This window comes from Abramis brama, assembly GCF_963993115.1.
Source record: "Abramis brama genome assembly, chromosome: 8".
Lineage (NCBI taxonomy): Eukaryota > Metazoa > Chordata > Actinopteri > Cypriniformes > Leuciscidae > Abramis > Abramis brama.
In genome coordinates, this window is record NC_139970.1 from 31,363,174 (window position 1) to 31,385,769 (window position 22,596).

Here is a 22,596-nt window from a genome sequence, read left to right on the forward strand (position 1 = left end):
ACTTTAAAATGAGGTAAATACCCATTTAATAAAATATTACAAAAAATGGTCTGAATCGTTCAAATACTACAGTTGGTAAATAATACTGATCAGTTCTGGCATATTAGAATATAATGTTAAATATCTGAACTCAGCTTCTGGAGTGAAGAAACATCTTACTAGTTTCTCCAGGCATCAAACAATTACAGCAGCTTGACAGTCTGTTTTGCCAGCTAAAACGTGCTTATTCTATTCTGCCATTCCTCAAAGAGGGATAAACATTGTCAAGGCAATATAAGATGCAAAAATTACAAAGCTTAACTCAGTTAAAATTATACAACGTACAAGTGAATAAGGTGGCACAAGCAACACCATTGCAGCTTTAAAAAAAAAAAAAAGAATCCAGCCTGATAAATCTAATTTGATCATCAGGCTGAAGAGAACTACAGTCAGAGTAAAACTGAAATGTTGCCTCTTACTTAACATGCAAATCTGAGTGTATCACCATTCCCTTTTGGATAGCAGAAATTCCTAGGAGATTAACATACAAATTAAACACTACCACCACTTGAGTTCATGGCAGGGAGTGAGATAAACCAAACTACAGCATCAAGTTCTGCGTTTAGTGCAGGCTAGTTCATGGGGTCCTGCCTGCAGCGTTGTACGTTTACAGTGCACATGCATATCCCTTAAACACTGGTGTCCCAAGCTGTATTGAGCATTCCTGATGTTTTGACTCCAAGGCCTGGAAAATTCCTGCCAAACAAATCTAAGCACGTCCCAAATATGCACACCAAATAAACGTCTTCGTCCTACAGAGGGGCTGTTTGGACACTCCTGAGTTCCTGAGTGCGTCACACGGAACCGTTCCAGGTGTTGGAACAAACAACTCAATAGTCAGTTGGTTTGAAGTAAAAAAAGGAACAGGAAAACGAACAGCAAAAAATGAACAGTGAGGAAGGACACTCGGTGAGGAGGGGGAAAAAAAAGATTTGTTGAGGTGTTGGAGCCTTTTTCTTGTTTCTGTTGTGTTATTGTGCTACAAATGTGATATGAACGGTACATGTAGTTGTGTCGTGCGAGTGCTGTGAAATACTGCTGTTGCAAATAAGTGACTTTCAGTGCTGTTATTGATACTTTGTGTCAAAAAAAGAGAAGGATTGCACATACTTTGTGCTTTCAATTAAAAATAAAACGGTAAAATAAAACTGACCTCTATTATACGTTATGGCTTGTTAAAAATAACTTACGAAAAGTTAAAAGTGCTATGCGTCCGTTTCTAATACAAGAATGCCAATCTCTTTGTCCTTGTGATGTGGTCAACTCTAGGGCATTGCTGCAGCTCGTAACCATCAAAGGTTTCGTAACCATCAAAGGTTTTGTCGGACAAAAGAAATCGCGTCTTTGATTTGGTGCGTCACATACAGGTGACTTCTGCGGCCCCATCGTCTGGCTCAAATCCTCCCTCATCTAGGTGGGAGAGTGCACTGAGATACCCTCCTCCAAACACTGGGAAACCACCGATCCCCCCTGAACATGGAGACGACAGCTCTGCGTGCGCTTCCTCCACACCTCGACTCACAGAGTGACTGGACGCCTCTCGTCGCGTGGTTCCCTGGAGGAACAAAAACAAGGCTTTTAAAAGCTGAAATACAATAAAATAAATATTAGATGAAAACAGAAATCAATCAGTGTTATTTTAGTATCATTAATATACTATGATAGTCTTTGTTAACATTTTTAATTAGGTTTTTATATATTTTTCACTTTAATTTTAGTTCAAGTTTTAGTATATTTTTCACTTTAATTTTAGTTTATGTTTTTGTAATTTTATTAGTTTGTGGGGTTTTTTGTGTTTACACTTTACAATGTCTTTGTTAACATTAGTTAACGCATTAACTAACATGAACTAACGATGAGAAATATATTTGTGCAGCATTTATTACATTTTGTTAATGTTAGTTAATAAAAATGTTCATGTTAGTTCACAATGCATTAACTAACGTTAATAGAGTAAATGTTGAAATTAAAACTATCAAATGCTGTAAATAAGTGTGGTTCCTTGTTAGTTCATGTTAACTAATGAAACCTGTAAAGCGTTACCTTTTATTAAATGTCTATATAGTTTTTATTATAATATATATAATTTCATATATTCATTTTATTTCATTTGTCCTTTATTTTGTTATTTTAAATGTTTTTTTATGGTTTAGTTTAAGTTAACGATAATAACCCTGCTGGCAACTAACTGAAATAAGCTGAAGCATGAAAATTATTCACTGTAAATAAATAAAAACTAAAACTTAAATTAAAACTAATTAAATCTAAATAGTAATATTAAAAAAAAACTAATAAAATGACCAATGACTAACAAAAATGACAAAAGCACATAAAATTACTACAGATGTAACATTAAAATGAAAAATAAAACTGTAAAAATAAAAGCTACTTATTAATAAATAAAATAATGTTATATAAATAACACTGGATTGTTTGGAAAAAAAATTCAAATTTTCTTCCTCACAAAAATAGACTGTAAATAGTTACTTATAATTATTTCTGACAGACTAAGTTATAAGAAAAGCAACAGATTGCCAATATAATTGACTGAACTGACACTGGTAAACAGGTACCTGACTGTGCTGTGGTACTGACTGGCCTTTGACAGGTCTTTGCAGAAAAACAACTTGTTTAGTGGCGAGATTCCCTTCACTGCAGGAAAAGAAAAACAGTCAGTTTTGGAAACGGTGATGGGGTGTAAATGAAGATAATTATACAGCAGTCCCACCTGTCATGGCGAATAATTGGGGTGGGCAGCACACAGGTGAGCAGCCAGCCGAACTCTGCTAATGTGTGGAGCAGAGGACCATAGTCGGTCTTCACATCTGAACCCTGACACGCAAACCAGAATAAATGAAGAAGAACAGAAAAATGCCATTCACAACACACTTAATGTGATAATGTGACACCTTTCAGACATTTCACACCTCTATAACAGTCCACTGCTCCACTACAATAGTGTCATTGGCAGGTGGCGCTGTGCTTTTCTCCTCATAGACAAACAGCCCCTCTAGAGACCTGGGCACTGGCTCACCTGTAAAAACAACATGATACAGTAAGAACTGGTATATGACAATTCACAGCTAGGTTTTTACATTATGTCTGTAAGAGTACATGTATATTTGTATGTTAATTTAATTGCTCAAAAGCCTAATCTGAAGCATGAGCAGTATTAATGACTTTCTTTTAACATGATTACACAGATCTGAACATTATAAGTGGCTGTTTTAAGGAGACTATTTTATTCTGATTACCCACTGAACCACAGAGCAACAATTTGTAGGTCTCATTTAGTCAGTGCTGGAAGTGTGTCAATGACCTACAAAAGATAATGAAACTGAACTACTTATAAGACAGCAAGACAAATCCATGTGCACCAACATGTATGAGAGGACAAAGAGAGAGAGAATGAGATTATACAGCCAACACTGAGAACATATTTCAAAGATTTCTGTATTTTTACAACTAAACTAAATAAATAGTCAATTACATTTTAAAATAGATTAAAATAGAAAACAGTTATTTTGAATTGCGATTTTTTTTTAACAATATTACTTAATTTATATTTTTGATCAAATAAATGCAGAGCCCCGCACATGACATGCGGACAAAAGATATATATCGTGGCCACTAAATTCCCACAAATTAAGAATTTGTTCCCATGATTTATTAATTCGTTCCCTTGTTTTAGTAAATCTTGGCCACACTGAACTAATTCGTTGCCTCGTTTTGATTGAATTAAAACAAGAGAACGAGCTAGAACAATGTGGCCACGATTTAGTAAATCGAGGGAATTAATTATTATATTGTGTGCATTATTTACTTAAAAAGAGGGGACAAATTAGTAAAACATGCTGACATATTAGCATGTCATGGAAACAGATTGTTAATTCGTGGCCACGATATACATATTTTTTCCTGCATGTCATGCGGGGCTCCGTAAAAAAGAGACTTCTTAATATATTTTAAAAAATCTCAACCCCGTACGTACATACATACATACATACATACATACATACATACATACATGCATGCATACATAAAGTATAGAGAGAGTGAGCACAGATGTCTCAAACACCCACCCACACACACACACAAAAACAGACACACACATCTGATTTAGCTCCTATTAGTCTAGTGCGAAACAGGAAGCACGGTCGTGAGGTTAGGGACGTGAGCTCTAAATTTAGTTCTGGTGAGAGACAGGAGAAGAGAAATCTTAGCTTTACTTAAAGACAGAGAGATGTGGTGGGTTTAAAAAGAGGAGGATGAAGAACATAACTTCTGAGGATGAAAAGATGTACTTGGAGAAAATGAAGTTTAATGACTTCCTTGGGAAGAGCTAAAGAGAATGTAGACATCTTTCTTTTGCAATCAGAGAAACACAAACACGGCAGCCAGATGAACAACCAGCTCAAGGAACCACTCAAATGACAGTCAAAAAGAAGCCAGAGAACTACCTTTAGGTGTGTCCCAATATATAAAGGAGTCGACCAGTGACCAGCCCTTGCGGTAGTAAGCTGCGGTCAGTTCCAGCCAATCAGCCTCCAGGGCACTGACAACTTGGCCCTTTCTGGACACACGCATGGACAGCGCCCCCTGGTGGTAACAGCAGGCGAGAGAGTCCAGCGGGGCACAGCCCGGAGCCCAGGAGTGAAACAGCACCAACAATCTCAGGTCTGAAAACGACAGAGACAGTCACACATTTTGTCAGACAAACGAATAATAGAATGCTTGGTCAAGCTTACTGGCAAATTTCAATAGAATAAGTCGCGCAAAGATCATTGATTTAGGCACCATTTTTATTAGGTCAAACTAGCAGTCCATCTACCATAAATAATAAGTCAAATGGGGCAGAGAAATGAGGTACAGTACTGGTGTTAAGACGCTAACAGCCTCTGACTGATCTTAATCTCACATGTGGCCCCAAAATGGTTGGCGTGGAGAATCGAGCGCTTGGTGTGATGCCCAGAGGGCGAGGAAGCACTGCAGCTCCACAGAGGGCAAAGATATTACAGGGTTAAACCAAAATTAAACTGACATCACTCAAACTGAAGAGGGAAAAAGAAAAACACTCTTCATTACTCTGAATAAGGTTATACAGACTGTTATTATTTTAACAATGCTATGGTTAAAAAAATATAATTTTGCTTTTTGATTCAAAGCTGAAATATAAGTTCTTCGAATCATGCATTGTTGGGTGAATCCCACAAGGCATTTATAGTTCATCTGTGCAGTCAAACATCATTTTATATGATTTAAAGCTATTAGAAAATAATAATTGTTTAATGATTGAGACTTCAGATGGTCTATAATGAGGTTTGAAGAAAATCTCACCTGGGCTGTAGCCACGGCCCTCTAGATCTCCGTCTCCGGGCGGCGTGCGAGGTGGGGTGCGGGACGGGGAGCGGCAGCCCCTCCTGGGACTGGGCACTCTACCGTTACACCCCCCTCCTCCAGCCTGCTGAAGCACTGATCCCACAAACCTCACACCACCCCGGGCATAGCTGTTCACCTGAGGATGCAGACAAAATACATATGGTTAGTAATAGGAGTATGGTCAGTATGTCTAAACCCTCCAAGAGGAACTGAAAGTTATGCAAATTTTTTAGATTATTTTTGCAGAGAAAGACCTTTGACACTTAAAGTCGGCATGAAATTCAATATTTTCTAAATGCATGTTATTGATCTTATTGTGAACAACTTTTTTGAGCTTGTAATTTTTAATCAAAAATGTCATAATTCGATATAAGTTGTCATAGCTTCTCCAATCATTTAGTCAGCTTAAACCCCGACCCTTTCATACAATCAGCTGCCATCTCACAATCAGATCTGCCACCAACCAATCAACAGCCAAAATTTTCATTACAATGTGCCTTCAAAATTGCCAGACATCATTTTTGGGCACTAATATTACTTTTTGGCAAATCTGATTGCGAGTTTCCAGTAGGTTTTAAAGGGATACTCCACTTTAAAATGAAAATTCTGTCATCATATACTATACCTCATGTTGTTTCAAACCTGTATGAATTTCTTTCTTCTGCTGAACAGAAAGGAAGATATTTAGAAGAATATCAGTAACCAGACAATTTCTGGTCTCATTGACTTCCATAGTATATTTTTTTCCTACTATGGAAGTCAATGAGACCAGAAACTGTCTGGTTACTGACATTCTTCCAAAATTCTTTCAAAAAAAGTCCGGCATTCATCGAAAAAATTAAGCATAGCCTATGCTTGCATAGAGGACTCGTTCACAATAAGATCAATGAGTTGAATTTACAACGTAAATTGGGTGAATTTCCAACTTTAAACAGCACATTCTATGGACCCGCACAGATCTATTAATAAACATTGCAATTACAATACCAGGGGGTAAAAATAGACAATGATGATTATTATAATTGTGCAGCCCTATTAAATATAGCTAGCAAATATAGATGAATTTTGTTTTATGCATTTGTTCAACTTATTTATTTTTGTGAAAGCAACTTTATAAACCTAAACATTTTATGAAAAAGTAGCCATTATTCTAGTAAATATAAAAATACATGGCTAAAATAAACATTTATTGTTTTTTTGTGGTGTAAAAAAAACACGGACCCTGTCGATGAGCAGTCTCACTGTGTCACTGGTCAGAGATTCTCCAGGTAGAGGCCACTCCTCCACTCGCAACACTGGCAAGCTGTCAATCATCGGCACAGCATGATTACTGCAACCACACACACGACACAAACACGACACAAACACATCAATTACGGCAGTTGTAAACATTATGCATATTTTATAATTGCTGACATTTGCTATTCTTCACGTGTCCTCGAGGTTTAACCCTTCTAACCCCAACTGACCGTATCAGCGGTGTCCGAAAGTCAATGATTTAACAGACAGCGATTCTGTATGAAGCCAACACTAAAACTGATTTCAGATATGTTTTCACAGCACCATAACGCAAATGATCTAGAACTGATTCAACTGCGCTTTAGATGCGAGCAAACATTTACCGACTACAGTGCTTACTTCTTGGTGGAAATAGGTTAATTAAAAAGCCATTTATAAATAAATTCCTGTCAAGCCAGCCTATTTCTAGTCCATCAGACAGCATTTTATTCTTTCAAGCAACCTCTGAATCACACAGACAGTACTGTTGGGTATCACAAGATGCAAAAATACTTCTATGCTGCTTTCCTTCAAGAAATGACCAGATGTAGGCATCTTAGTAGACAGGAAGTTAAGCAAACAATGGATGTGGATACGTCTGGATGCCACTGCCTGATATGGCAGCTTTTTCCGAGTTTCATAGCCATTGTCTCTGCTTGAAACCGCATTCAAGCTTATGCTGACTGGATGCAGACATCATTCATACAGTATTCACAGGAGTTGGCATTACACCGCTCAGTGTTTTTCACACCACAATACTGTTAACACACTACAACTGTTCCAGACTTTACTTTTGAATAATTTATTGTCACCTAAAGCATCATAGTGGAAATTAGCCTGTCGGATCATCCACAGCTGCTTTGCAGGTTCTCATTGGTTGGTGAAAAACTACACTGTTGTCAGGGCTTTCTTATAACTTACATTTAACCCACATCTGCACCCCAGTCTGACTTCACACAAGCTCCGCCCACTCTAGCTAGACTGTCTGACCTCCAACTACTGATTATTAAATATTCATGCAGAGCAGACTCATTAAAAGTTAATTATTATTTACTTGGAAGGAGCTGGTCTGGGTTTTTTGGGGTACAGAATAGGGGGCGCAATGATGAGGCATGGACATGGTCAACGTTACCTGGACCGTGGGCGGACCAGAATGGCCCTGTAGAGCAGGCTGCAGGGCAGAGAGCGGGTCCGGCCCACTGAGAGGATGATGGGATGCAGGGCGGCCAGTACAAAGCCTTGGGTGTAGTAGGACTGCAGGGCATGGGGCAGCTCGCACAGTGAGGATAGATACTGCACTGTGGGCCGACTGCCTGTGGAACACAACAGAACTAAAACTTACAATGCAATCAGTGAAAACCACCATACAGGGCTAAAAGACACTGGCAGAACACCACAAGCTGTGCTAATATTATGAAGACATGATGAAAATATTATGAAGATAATAACAATCTTTCGCAATTTATTTTCGCCAAGAGCCAACCATTTAGACAGCGAAGGGTTATCTAATAGACATGTAAAGTGACCAATCACAGTTTATTTTATTATCTGTGGGTAGTTAATTTTTTAGGGGTGGGCAAATGTGAAATTAGATTAGATTGTGAAATTAGACTTTTTTTTCCTACTCCTGAAAATTGCGTGAAGAATAAGAAGACTCTTGAGAAAGAGCCATTTCAGTGTTCAGTATACAGTTCATTAGAGGTTTATCTGACGTTTCACCACAGCTGATATTATATTATACTCTATAAATTGTCCTAAATGTGACATGTACACTACCGTTCAAAAGTTTAGGGTCGGTAAGACTATTAAATGTTTTTGAAAAGTCTCTAATGCTCATCAAGGCTGCATATATTTGATCAAAAATACAGTAAAAACAGTAATATTATGAAATGTTTAATATAATTTAATAAAATACTTTAATATATTTTAAAATGTCATTTATTTCAATGATGGCAAAGCTGAATTTTTCTCCAGTCTTTAGTGTCACATGATCCTATTATCAAAGTTGAAAATAGTTTTGCTGCTAATATTTTGTGGAAACCATGATACTTTTTCTTTGATCATTTATAAAAAAGCATTTATTTGAAATACTGCATTTGGCCAATTTAAAGTTGTGTCCTAAAGTTTTTATTTCTTCCAATTTTAATTTGATTCAAAATAGCTGAATTTACAATGTGAAAATGTCGGTTTTATTTAATCCAAACCATTGCATACTTAAAAGCAGTAATAAAATAATTGTAATATTTGTGCAATTTTTTTATGCACAAACTATTAACAAAGGTTACTGAAGTCAATTTTAGTCAAGTCAAGCGCTATTTGTATGATGCAAACTGTTGCTGCCCATGTGCAGCGTTACATTTCCGAGTTCCATTGCACTTAGGATGCTGTCTATGTAGGCAGTGAACAGCAAAGCCGGCCACTAGGTTTTGGAACAGAGCCAATGTTAAGGTTTCTCTAAGCGGCTCTTCAATAGCGTGCTACCGTTTAGTTAGCTTCTCGTCCTCCTGTCTGCAGCCTCCGACAGAAGATCACCCTGACGTCTCCCTCCTCTCCCCCAACCCCCCAACACACTTCCTGTGTCCACAAAGAGCTGCTGTTCACAGGGAGGCCTGGCCCCATGCCACACACACTCAGCCTCACAAACACAACATTCCACCACACACAACACAAACATACTCGCGCAAACATTCTGTCTTTCGGTTCCCACACTGGAGCAGACCCGAATTTTTAACCTCACATGAGAGACGATCTCACGGACCACAGAAAACTCATTCACAAACAGTAAACGGCTATGAACTAGTTTTCTATTCTCGTCCAAGTCTGATTTTGCAGCTACCTGAAAGTTTCGCCATCCCCGGTGTCTGTGGCCACTAAAGGGCTTTAACTGGCACGTATACATGTCCGCCCTTCACACCTGAGCTTTATAGACTCGTCATGGACACAACGACCTCGATGGGCTGGGGAGAGCGGTGGCTCGTTCACACAGACACAGACCTCAGAAAGGCCTGCAATTTGTCCCAAACCCTTGAACCCCCCTCCTGTCAACTCTCACACAGAGGCCTCTGTTCTCTATAGAGACAGAGAGAGAGAGACTGTGTATGCATGTTGTTTATAAAAAGAGAATGAGCTGAATGGATGAATAAAAAGAAAAGGGGGTGAGAAGACATGGAGAAGAGTTTGAAGGTGTGAAATCTGCAGAGGGAAAATGAGAAACAGATAGACTGGGATATGAGAGGGAGACGAAGGAGGTAGAGGGAAGGAATTTATGGGATATTTTATGACCCAGAAAGGGTTTAGGGGAAAAAGATGTCTTGTGTATGGAAGTAGACCTTTTCAGAGTGTGGAAATTTTGCACATTTTGCCACATTTCCTTCAATCAAATATTCCATCAATTCAGTTTGCTGTTATATTTCACCCCAAAATCTAAATATTTATAAAAGAAGTAGGCTATATATATATATATATATATATATATATATATATATATATATATATATATATATATATATATATATATATATATATATATACACATACACACACACACACACATAATGCAAAACAAATTATTTTAGAAATATTTTGATTTTGATGTGAAATAACAGCAAATATAACACCACCATGCTGTTGTAATGAATATAGTAAATATTTATACATCTTTTTTGTGACGATTTTATTTATTTATTTTTTAAGTGCTTACCTTCCATCAAAAAAATAATGTTGCAATGTAAGAAATTATTTAAGGTCTAAATGGCCAGGATTTATTTACATTATGCAAAAATTGTTTCTTCCTTTTATTGTTTATTTTGGTGTGAAAGACCCAGCAAAATATTGCAAGGTCATCATATTAGTTCATTTCAGTTACAGTCCTTTAGATAACCCGATTAACTAGTTTTACTAGATTAAACTACATTGCCTGAAAACTCATTTAATACTCATAAATCCATCAGCATGCCAGAACGAGATTAACCAAAAGGGAGATTACACCAACATACCGTACACCTTAAGTCTGACTATAATGTTGAATGCTATCGTTTAAAGGATTCATTCACTCAAAAATGTAAATTGTCATCATATACTTATGCTCAATTATGGAGAGGGTGAGACCATTATGAATTTAAATTTTTGGGTGAACTAACCCTTTAAGAATATTATTGACTCCTAAATGGACAGGAAAATTGATGAAGGTTTTTCGAATGGTGATTTAAGGCCAAAATGAGACATTGAAACTAATCCCTTTGTCGACGTGACAGCAATGAAACTGATCCAAGGTAGAGATTAAGGCCACTCGTAATTCTGTCTGCTGCCTCTGCAACATGAACATCTGGCTTTCTACAACCAAACACCCAAATTAAGCATCAGGCAAGCTCCTGTACATGCCAATAGCATTAATGATGCATAAAATGTCATAAATTAATTTCTAAATTAAAAATAGATTGGTTAGTGAACATTACAGTACTTTACATACATTATTTTATTTCTCTTTATAAAAAAAAAAAAGAGAAAAATGTATTTTCTTGTCCTCATCCAAATAATACATAATTGAGTGTCCAAGAGAGCCACACATACAGAGCACACCAAACCTTGGACCTTCCCAGAACCCAAGAGGAATCACCCTAGAGGAAGATCCTTTAGCTTTCCTCTTGCACAACACACAAGACCTCTAAGGTTATTTGACAAAACAGTTTACACATTACAGCCCAGCACTCTTAAAAATTAAGGTTCTTTATTGGCATCTATGGGTCCATGAAAAGCATTTAACATCCAACCTTTATATTTTACAAAAGGTTCTTTAGATTATTAACAAATTCTTCAAAGTAGCACGAAGGAAAAAATTAATGGGAACACAAATGGTTCTTCTTCTATGGCATCACTGTGAAAACCTCAGTTTGCAACTTTTGTTTTTATGAGTGTAGAAACCAGCATTGTTCCTGTTCTGACATGATATGCAGGACAAGACAGGTCCAAGCGAAGAGAGCATGCATGGAGTATGCAAGCTAACAACAACTGTGGTATTTTTCCAAGTGATACACTTCTACCATGATTTTAGGCATAGATAGGTGTACTTGTCAAGCTGAGGTCTTGCAAATGGCTACAAAGAAGAACTGAGTCGAAAGGTATAGCTACATCATCTCGTAACCGTTCAAACGCTCACAGGCACACAGCCGAGAAAGAGTTTCCACAGGTTACATTCGATATGCAGACAGAGCAAGGCAAAGAAGCACAGCCTGTGATGCAGATCTGTCTAGCCTAAATAATGCGAGCAGTGTCAGACACCATCGCTTCAGGAATCTGTACACCAGGTGTTCTCAGGAATGAAAGACTAGAACAAAGGGGGCGCTGACATGCCAATTGACTTTCCCCTCAAATCGCCAACTCCCACACCCGCAGACATGTTTATGTTTAGCTAAAAAAAAGTATAGCTAATATCTGGATTAAGATGTGTTGCATTAAAATATGACTTATTGTTCTGTTATTATTGAGGCTTTTTGCGTTGACCTTTATAACCAGTTGACAACAATCCAGGTAACCTAACTGATTTAGCTCAGTTTCAGAGAGATTAAATAATTTGCCTCATAAACTTCTAAAGTGGTGGACTTGAGGCCTAGCCAGGTGGAGACATGTAACCTGCATACATTACCATCACAAAACAATGATTTTAAACGGGTGTGTGTGACCAACTAGATGTGTCCATCATTTCGACAGAATTTATCCATACTACAATTTTATAGTATTCTCTTGCTGTCAGATAAGCATTATCTACAGAATTGGAAAAGCATTCTACATCTTTTTCAGATCTGAAACCTAATCTAAATGTGTAGGCTTATGTCAAAAACAAGTGGCAATCAGAATGGAATGAGTGCTTAAATTACATTACATCAATCCTATTATTGGTACTACTTTTACTTTTAATAAATGTAGGGAACAAGTAATTTACATACGATGCAGACATTCAAGGCTTACGCAGGTTTAAAAACCCATGTCTGTCAAACATATTTTATTGGATTGTAATATTTAGTCATCTGAAAAAGAAAAAAAAATCTGTTTTTTTTTTATATCAAGTTAATCTAAATTTAGTTTTAGGAAAAATGGGTCTTAAATATATTTAGTTTCTCTATTTTAATTTTTATAACTCAAGTGGGCCTATGGTTTTCGCCATGAAAACTAGCTAGCATGGCATAGCAAAGAAGCTAGCATGGCATTAAAAAACAAACAAAGAAACACACTGTAGTAGTGTAATACTGGACTATTATATGTACATCTCATTTCCCATCATAAAAGTATATTATAGTCCTGTAAGAAATATGACTCAATCTAAAGTGTCGTGATACTGATCAGCTAGGCTGCTGCTTTGTTCCTCAGCATTTTACAATAGTACATAATATAAACAAAAAGTTAACATTAAATAATGTACATTAAAAGAAAAAAGTTTGTACAGTTGTTTCGTTAATGAAAATGGTTCTAACGCACAGACTGAAATACGGTCTGGAGCAGCAAAATTAGTGAAACGGAGTGAATGAAGTTTCCTGAAAGCGTTCATTAATCACTCCAGGTATTCCAAATCCATTACGTGGTTTTCACTTCCCGCTCCCGGCTGGTTAGCGAGCGAGAAACCCGCACAAACTTTCAAACAATCCACTTCTACTCCAGGCAAAATAACACAACACACTACAATACACTGACTATACTATACTATAAATGTGGGCAGTACCGAGCAAGTACTGTGGATGGTTCCTTCAAACCAAGAAAAAGACGCTTACGGGAAACTCAGATAGTGGAAACTGTTGCACGGAGGGAGTCTGAGTATGGATGTCATCTTGAACTGGCGCGGGTGAGCTGCTGTCTTAAACCCCCTGACCTATTTCCACATGCGATGAGGCTTCTTCAGCGCTGTTGCTGGGTAAAACGGTATAAGCTCTCGCAAACTCCAGGACGCACATGTCAGGATTCATCATTGCCAGAAGTTTGAAATTGAAAATATGATATTGTCTCAAATCCTAGCGAGCTTCCTGTCTAGGGAGCATTTTTGGCCATCACTGGCACGTGCCACTGTTATCTAGCCAGGCAGAGGGTTGTGTGAGACGGCTCTTTCTCATTCATTACACCCTTGGCTTGCAAAATGGAAAAAGTAGCCTGCCACTGAAGGAGTAATTTTCAGGAGGGGGAAAAACAATTTGTTTCGTTTATTTTTTAACTACGTTAACGCAGTTTTATTGTAGTAAGAATAACTGAAATAACTAGTATTTTGGTGGAAACTATGGTTAACGTTACCATGGCATTTTTTGTAACATCACATCCACACTTTTGTTTACTGAACTGTTCTGTAACGTTACCTTCCAAACTGAAGTCCAGAAGCACATACTCGTACACGGAGTCTGTTTTGGTCTCGACCTGTGGTCTCTTTAAAGTGGAGTAGATTTTCCCCGGGCTGCTGTCCTCCGGGTCCTCCAGTTTCCGTAGTCCGCATCCCATTATAACGGGATCTCCAGCACTCGCAAGGCCGGACACGGGGCGACCCACTCGGACACACAAGAGGACTCCCGCTCCTGTGCTTAGAGGGTTTGCTCCATATTCCAACAACTTAATCCTTCGGGAGTGGCACTGAACCGAGGATGACGTGCAGTGTATCCGATCCCCTTTAAGAAAACGGCTTAAGTCTAAATGAGCAAGTAAAGATCACCAAGTCCTGCTGCTGCGAGAGGGTTTATGAAATCAAATAGCCTACTTTCTGAAGTTGATGTTTAGTAAATAAATCCAGATTGTTTTCCTTAAAACCTCTACCAGAAAAACCACATCACATCCAGTCTCCCTAAATGGCCGCGAAATAATAAAGCAAAAGTTGTAGAGGCTAGAGGGTTGGAAGCATGCTGAAATTAATGAGGGGGCGTGGCGAAGGAAGAACGGGATTGCTGAATAATTAATCAGGGCGGGGCTGCATATTAAACAGGAGGGGGGCGTGTATAAATCATAAATGTTAAGGCAGAAAACGTTCCAGTATTTTTTTAAAACACAACATTTTCACACATGGAGATTATGCAACAAAAACGATAACTATAACACCCCATTAAAACACCTTGAGATAATAGTAGAAAGGACTCTCACTATTTTGTCCTCAAATGGTTGTCTTAACTTAGCAATTTAATTTTATTCTATAATTATTACAATTACTTTTTCTATAAATATTAATAATTTCTTTATTAAAGAATGGAATAGTACATTTTTCCTCCCCCAACCATAATTCATTAATCCATCCATTCTCTAGACCACTTTTATCCTTTTTGCAGGGTCATAGGGATGTTGGAGCCTATAATTCATATTAATAATTTTAAAATGAATTGGTCAGTAATTCATAATAAAATCAGCAATGAAGCAAATGGCTTTTAGGTCACTTTTGGCACTTTGACAGAGTAAAGCAGGGATGGAAACTCTATAAAGAGACTTGAAACCACTTTAAATGAAGACCATTGCACTAGAAACATCTGCTCAAACTAAGTGGTGAGCTAAATTTGTTCACCATACAAGGAATAGAAAATTATATGTATGAGCATGAGCGATTTTTTTAAAGATTAATGTCTAAAATACTTAATTTACTAACCACATGGTCATTTATTTAAAGAATTTTCTTTTAAGTGTTATTGTATGTCATATGCTCATGACTTTCATAATTTCAGCTCCCTGTTTGAAGTCTACAGACTTGTGGGAGCTCGTGAGATACTGTGTCATATGTGTCCCGTGTGTTTGCAGCCGTTATGCAGTCCTAATGTTGAAGGTTTTTTTACAGGGCATCTGGATCTTGTTTGTGCATTTAATAAGGAGCACACGACTGAAGCACAAACAGACCACTGTGGCTGAAAAACAAGATAGTACCTTTTCTCTTACATAAGCAATAAGAGCATTTTGTTGATAAAACAGAACAAAAGAGAGAGAAGGAAGGAAGGAGGCCTCTAAATAGGGGGAGCAGAGGAGACACAACTCAAATCCCTCAATATGTGTATTACATGGCTCTATTTTTACACATTTCTGTCAGAGTCAGAATTCACCCTGGCTAAAGCGGAACCAAAAAACAAAACATGAAACTACCAAAGTAGCTCACTACTGTACCACCTGTCAACCTTACAGCTGAAAACAATGCCCACCTGCTGGCCGTGACCACGCTGAACAACAGTCGCATTAACCAGCCACAAAGCGGCATATTTTTGAAAGCAGCTCATTTTAGTGGCTTTGTGTCGCTTTATTGTTTTGGCTCTTGCCGCTAACAACACAGTATGATTAGGGATTAGTTTCAAAATCAATCCTTCAAAAACATCTTTGTGTCAAATTTCCTGTAATTCTTTTTAGATGATGTGGCCTTGGGTCACCCTACAATACAACAGACATCTGATGCATTTAGAGCCAAATCCAAAGTTGGAATAATATGGATAGTATTTGTTAATCTTTCATAGAAATGAAAGGACATCCAAATTTTAGATCTTGACAGTATGTCACACAACTGTCTGCCCATGTGCCTCTTAGTCAGTGCTCAGAAATAACACTGAAAAACCAAGTCTGGGTCCTAGACCGGAAACCACTGTCATTCTGAGACCACACCCAGAGGACACTGGGAAGGAAACCCATGCTTAAACACACAGTTTAGGAAGGAAACAAACATCCAGTAGGTAAAAACCAACACAAAACCTTGTGCAACACACCTCTTAGAAAAGTGAAACACAAATGCATTATTTAATCTTAAAGTTGTACTTCTGAAAATCACATTCACTATTCATTTCTCATCTGTCTCCACATTTTCATCCAAAATATCTCCATCTGATGCAAATTATACTCCACATTATAATCCCACCTCTGTTAGTGTGAGATTGACCTGTCCTACATCAGTTGCTCTGACACATAATCCTGACTCTACACAACCTATTCATCTATTCCTGAGCTCCAGTGAGATCGCATCTGATAAGAATCAGGTGTAACTTTTTATAGTCATTTTCAACAATAGAGCGGCACAATGGAGCACTGTCGCCTCACAGCAAGAAGCTTTAAAATGGATGGATTGATTTCAACATTTATATTCAAACGGACACTTCTTTGTATTTCATTTAGTGATGAATTTGTGTCTTATTTTATCTTTTAAAGTCATTGAAAGGCACTTACATAATGTAGGGGAGACCAGTGTTGTAACAAGATGTGACTTGCAGCCAATCAGAAATGAGCCTATATGGTGAAATCACTATCAGACATGACCACCACCATAGTAAGGTGGCTGTAGAAGTTGTACAAATTTAAGTAGAACAAAATGTAAAACACTCCACATTCTCTCTAATAATTTTCGCAAATTGCCTTATTGAGAAAAGATCTTACAAGAAAATTTAGCTAAAATATTAAGGGTATAATATTGCTTAGCGCTGAGTGATCACAAATTCAAATGGGGCTACTTAAAGACACAAAGGGCAATAAACTGGGCTCAATTTCTTTCTTTTTTTTACTAAACTGGGCTCATGCTCATGATCTTACAAAGGAACGTCACACGCTTCTTCTCCAATACTTGTGACACATCGCCATCTACCGTTCAACACATGTAGTAATATTGTATTGAATAGTTTCATTATGTAGATACAAAATAAGTGGCAATCATATCGGTTTTTTTTTTTTTTTTTTTTTTTTTATTGGTAATAATTTGTGTAATAAAATTGGTTGTGGATCTTTTGCCACTCATAGTCGTACAGTGGTACTTTGACTGTGATAAATAGCCTAATTAAAATAAATTCTAAAAAATAAAATGTACATTTGTGCAACTGATTATCACTATTATAGAATAAAAATACGCTGAAACAAAAGAAAGAAAGAAAGAAAGAAAGAAAGAAAGAAAGAAAGAAAGAAAGAAAGAAAGAAAGAAAGAAAGAAAGAGAAAAAATAAAATAAAAAGGAAACAGATATGTTGATGCATTGACATTTGCTGTTGGCCCTCACCAAATATTTTCAAACAAACTATTACTCTGATTTGTTTAACATGTTCTCTGTCTGTTATTTAAACATGACTATTATGACTGAATAGCTATAATGCAACCCCTTTTTTTAAATTTGACTGGTTTCTTTATGGTTTTTAGCATCTTCCCTCTTGTGAAAATGTGAGATTTTGCTACTAGACTTTTCATTACTCGAGAGTACTTTCAACACTTTGATTCAACACAAGATAAATGCAATTCAATTTTGAATGACGTGAAGAGGAATGTAGAGTGCAGATGGCAGAGAAGCAATGATGCAAATATTATTTTAGATCATGTAGCATTTCAAATACGTTATAGGCTACCTTATAAAAACGTAGGGGTTTTAGTGCATTTACCACGTTTGTTCAAAACGTCTTTATAACACATTGTGAACATTTGATTTTGACTTTGTTTTGAAGTAATTGATACAAATACTCTCTGCACCTGCTGTTATCTGATTCTTCACCGAAAAGGGAGCAAAGAAGCAGAGCTGAGGAAGGACACAGAGATAAGAGCAACACGACCCTGACACACATCTGTCACCTCTCACACTCGCCTATGCTCTCTGGCAATAACAAGCTCTTGTTTTGGAGTGCATTACCTACACACTAACTTCACTTTCATAAAGCAGAAACATTGTAGCAACATTTTTACAGCTAGTTTAGCAAGGTAAACAATCGTTCAGGGTTCATAAATCACAAAAGCATATAATATGTACCATATTTTTAAAGTAAGCTCTATATTTGTTGTTATAATTGTTTGAGGTATCAAATGTGTGACGTTTTCGTTTCCATATATGGAAGTCAATGGGGACCATCAACTGTTTTGGTTACACACATTCTTCAAAACATCTTCTTTTGTGTTGTGAAGAACGAAATTCATACAGGTTTGGAACACTTTGAGGGTGAGTAAATGATGAAAGAATTTTCATTTTTGGGAAATGAACCCGTTAAAGTTCTCAAATCGTTGTAGTAGGCCTACACTTGAGGGCGCTGTTGCTAGTTTAGTGAAAACCTACATGTATAATTACACTTCCGTGAAAACTGCTGAATGTTTTGTAATATATTTCAAGGAATGAATGTACACAAGTTTAAATTATTATAGTGGACATAATTGTTAGGTTATTTATGTAGTTTGCTGAGTTAAGTTTTAACCTGTTTCTAAAATATAAACATATGAAAGAAAACAGATAGGCCTACTAATCTTGTAGGTAATATTCAAAGAATATAAGACTAAATCAATATTGTTCACAGAATTCCTCCATATATTGCTCATATAATTCATATTTAGTGGATTTTCTAAGAGGTAACAGAAACATAAAAGTGGCGACTGTTGTGGAGTTGAACTTCGCTGTGAGAAGATCTAGTTTTCAAACCTTCCCTCATAAACTGTTAACTCAAACACACACATTCAACATCTTACACCAACTGTCTACTTTTGGCTGAACGGGCTGACTAAAACGGACCCCATTCTTACACTGTTGTTTTTCTTTTTCATTTTGAGAACATTAATGGAATTTTCATAACCGCCCGGTTCCACCCAATGACCTAAACATTTAAGGTGTGGCAAAGCAAAGTATGATGTTAAAAACACGAATCAGTCTTAAAGTGTATATTAGAGCTCTCTTTAATGACACTGTTCTCATAGAGAGGGTTTAGTTTTACCAAGGTAACCTGACGCCAGGGGAAAATCTGCAGAGAGGTGTTAGAGTTTTTAGCCCCGCTAATGGCCCTCGGGTTCTGTCTACTTTTCACAGAGGGCTTGCACCTCGAGCAACCTCTCATTCGTCTGGTACATCAGTTGGCTCGTCACCAGGGTTTCACAATGTTCTTTTACTCTGCATTTCTGTGTGAGTTTTATGAACTAAACTCACACACTTTTGTCATGAGCTCTGCACACACATCAGGCACATAGAGGGCAGTCCAGATATCATTTAGGATAACATTCATCATTTAAGTGTTAAAAGCCTCATCTCAGTGTGGTTCTGCTGTCTATTTTTAGCAAATAGACAATGTCTAATAATGGAGAATATTAACAAAACCTGCTATTTTTGCTGTAAAGGCATTTGAAAGACACTAATTTTGTCAGGGACGGTCATTGAGAAACAATAAAATCTCACTTATACAGACTTAGGGACCACCGCTTGATTTTCTTGGATAAAGATTATATTATATTATTATATTATATCCTAAAAAAATATTTATACATAAGAAAAAATAAGCAATGTTTTATGAAGTGGAGTTTTAGCTCAATATTTATGAAGAATAAATGTCATTTAATTGCTGAAATCACTAGAAAACCTTGGAATTACAGCATGTTTGCGTTGAATAATTATTTTTATGTAACTTACTTTACATTTACTTATTATTTTATGTTATTTTTCATGTATCTGCTCAGCAGTGTTATTTTAGTAGCCTATCATTGAGATACTATTCTTTTAATTAATATTTTATATTTGTTTTTATATTTTCATTTTAATGTAGTATGTTTTTGACATTTATAATATGCATCTATGCATACATTTCCAAACATTTTTGGAAAAATTGTTTGTCAAATTGGAGCAAGTGTCAAAATTAGAAACTCAAGGTTTGTTGAACTTTAGCAGATCTTTCACTTAGAATTCAAATGTTATAAACAACAGAACATGTGTTAATTCAATGACTGCCAAATAGTAAGTGAAGATGTAGCTAGCCTACTATAAAGTATAGGCTATCATGGAACGCTGCCCTAGAAAAACACGCATATATTACATATATCCTTTTGATACACAACACCGATTGTCAATAGTATCGGACTATCCCCGTTTTTCTACATCGGAAAAGTGATACCCCAAGCTTCTTTTCTTCCAAACATCTGGTAAACTCAAATGAGTAACATTCCTGAGGCTCATACGCATGGCTCCTCCCCTTTGAAAAAAAGAGCGATTATAGTTTGTGGAAATTTGAGAGTGCCTGATTGACCACGACACCAGTCAATCAAGAGCTTACGGACGCGAGGGGCGGGTTTAGCGGATCTAAGAGGTTGTACCAGTATCAGGGGCGTTCCTTATTCTTGACTAACCTAACAACACACGGTGAGGTGAGGCGATCAACATCCACAACTCCGGCGTTTCTCTTCCATCATGCTGACACAGAATTCGCACATTTGGGGTTGTTTTGATGCCCGTTAGTATCTGGTGACCCGCAATCTTCCTTCCGCTCTACAGCATATATGTTAACAAAAGTGCATTTTTGCACGTGTCAGATTCAGATTGTATGACGCACGCTGGATCAATGAGACAAGTTAGGTCCTGGCGGTGCTTTTTAACTTGTTGCGCGGTGATGCAAGTGTCCTATTGCGCAAGAGAATGATTCATGAGTCAGTTATTATACATATAATTTCTTCTTCGAGCTATTTGACGGGCAAAAGTTGCTTTAGAATGGGCTCAAGGGACGAGATGCATTCTCAACCTGCCGTACAGTCTGCGCAATTAAGTTAAAGTGGACTACCGGAGCTACCCAAAGACGCATATCAAGAGTTGGATGTGGACGTTCTTGGGTCCTAATACGTGCACCTTTAGAGTAAAATTATATTGATTTCCTAACCAACTAATCTCGGAGATGTCTTACGAGGACGGGGTGTGTGGAGATGGAGCTCCGGACTTCATCCCATCGAGAGCGATTCGATCAGGCCGGCGGAGTGGAGTCACCGTGCCGCTGGTGGAGCGCGATGAGGCGGCTCTCCTGGAGTCGGTGAAATTGGCACCGAGGAGGAGCAGCATCATTAAGGTAATAGCACAAAAACACGCCTATGAGTTGTCAATAGTTTGGTAGTGTAGACACGATCATGCCAGTTTAAATGAGAATTCATATTGTGGAATAGAGTGAAGCGAGTAACCCTCAATATGTAAACAACAGCCTGTATCCTTGCAGTTCATACAAGTTAAGACAGCTTCAGTTCTCTTGCCTTTAAAGGTTTGTGACTTGATCAAGGACGCAATGTTAAACTTGTGGGGTTTGAACCTACAACATTTTAGTTACCAGCCTAGAGTACAGGATGATGTAGCCCAGTAGTTCTCAACTGGGTTTGCTTCAGGAACCAGACGTCACATTTCTCAGACTCGTTACCAAAACTGTCTAGTGTAAACGTAAACAAAAATGTTCTTAAAATCAAACATTGAATTGTTTAATTACGTTTCGAGGACGAGGGCATGTTATTACAACTTGTCCATGTTGACATCTGGCCATCCTCTGGTAAAAAAGTTATTTCTGGCTAAATAGTTTGAATACATAGCATTTGATATTAACATTTTCTGGTCCATTTTAGAAGAAGAAATGATGCTATTTATTTTTCAATCCTAACTATGAAATGATATGGTTAATCACATTTTATTTAGTATTGTTTTTCCCTGCTGTGACCCAGAACGGACTTGTGACCCATTTCACAACCATTGGTGTAGATTCTTCTCAGAATTCTGATATTAGCATTCCTTATGAATGGAAATTATGTTGACAATGTCCATAAATATTACTCTGAGCCCATTGGTCAGCATTACAGATCTTTCCGCTGTGCCTTGAATCCTTGAAGTTGAACCTGTAACTTGATATTTAGTTTCCTGCTGAATTCACACATTCTTACCTGTGAAATCACATGACAGTAAAAATTTAACTACAAGAGAAATGCTGTCATGCCTTTAGAGTAATTGTGATATTGCAATGAGTTGATGTTGCAGTCCTATCATTTACTATTCTATCCTTTACATAGGGTCAAAACATTTTTTTTTTTTTTTTTTTTTTTTTTTTTGTGCAGGTACAATTTTACAAGTCACTAAATCATTAGTCATTAAATTACATATAACCATAGACATTTGGTCTGCTTTACTTGGATGGAAGCATTTGTGTCCCCTTTAACACAAAAGCAGTGAAACGAAACGTGCCAGAGGCCG

General features: G+C 37.3%; 2 protein-coding genes across 2 annotated transcripts in view; one reads left to right on the forward strand and one right to left on the reverse strand.

The window, feature by feature from the left end:
• Nucleotides 1-5: 5 nt before the first annotated feature.
• On the reverse strand, nt 6-14,526 carry rftn2 (raftlin family member 2). Its single transcript, XM_084121871.1, has 9 exons — nt 14,031-14,526; nt 7,829-8,009; nt 6,640-6,748; nt 5,377-5,554; nt 4,500-4,718; nt 2,967-3,073; nt 2,768-2,871; nt 2,613-2,691; nt 6-1,594 (listed from the first exon to the last, which is right to left on the reverse strand). Exons 1-9 carry the CDS (start codon nt 14,167-14,169, stop codon nt 1,397-1,399), a joined length of 1,314 nt encoding a protein of 437 aa, XP_083977997.1. The 5' UTR covers nt 14,170-14,526; the 3' UTR covers nt 6-1,396.
• A 6,193-nt stretch (nt 14,527-20,719) lies between these two features.
• The window catches only part of plcl1 (phospholipase C like 1), a 59,422-nt gene continuing 57,545 nt past the window's right edge, over nt 20,720-22,596 (forward strand). Inside the window, exon 1 of the mRNA XM_084122972.1 lies at nt 20,720-21,439. Coding sequence (XP_083979098.1) covers nt 21,272-21,439 — 168 coding nt within the window. The 5' untranslated portion in view covers nt 20,720-21,271. The remainder of the gene's footprint in view (nt 21,440-22,596) is intronic.

What these genes read in the sequence shown, in the direction of transcription:
- rftn2 (XM_084121871.1), bottom strand. Translation starts at nt 14,169, where the DNA reads ATGGGATGCGGACTACGGAAACTGGAGGACCCGGAGGACAGCAGCCCG. An exon ending in TGAGACTGCTCATCGACAGG is followed by an intron (nt 5,555 to 6,639) that starts GTCCGTGTTTTT and finishes CTGCATCCTCAG; the next exon opens with GTGAACAGCTATGCCCGGGG. An exon ending in CAGTACCACAGCACAGTCAG is followed by an intron (nt 1,595 to 2,612) that starts GTACCTGTTTAC and finishes TTGTTCCTCCAG; the next exon opens with GGAACCACGCGACGAGAGGC.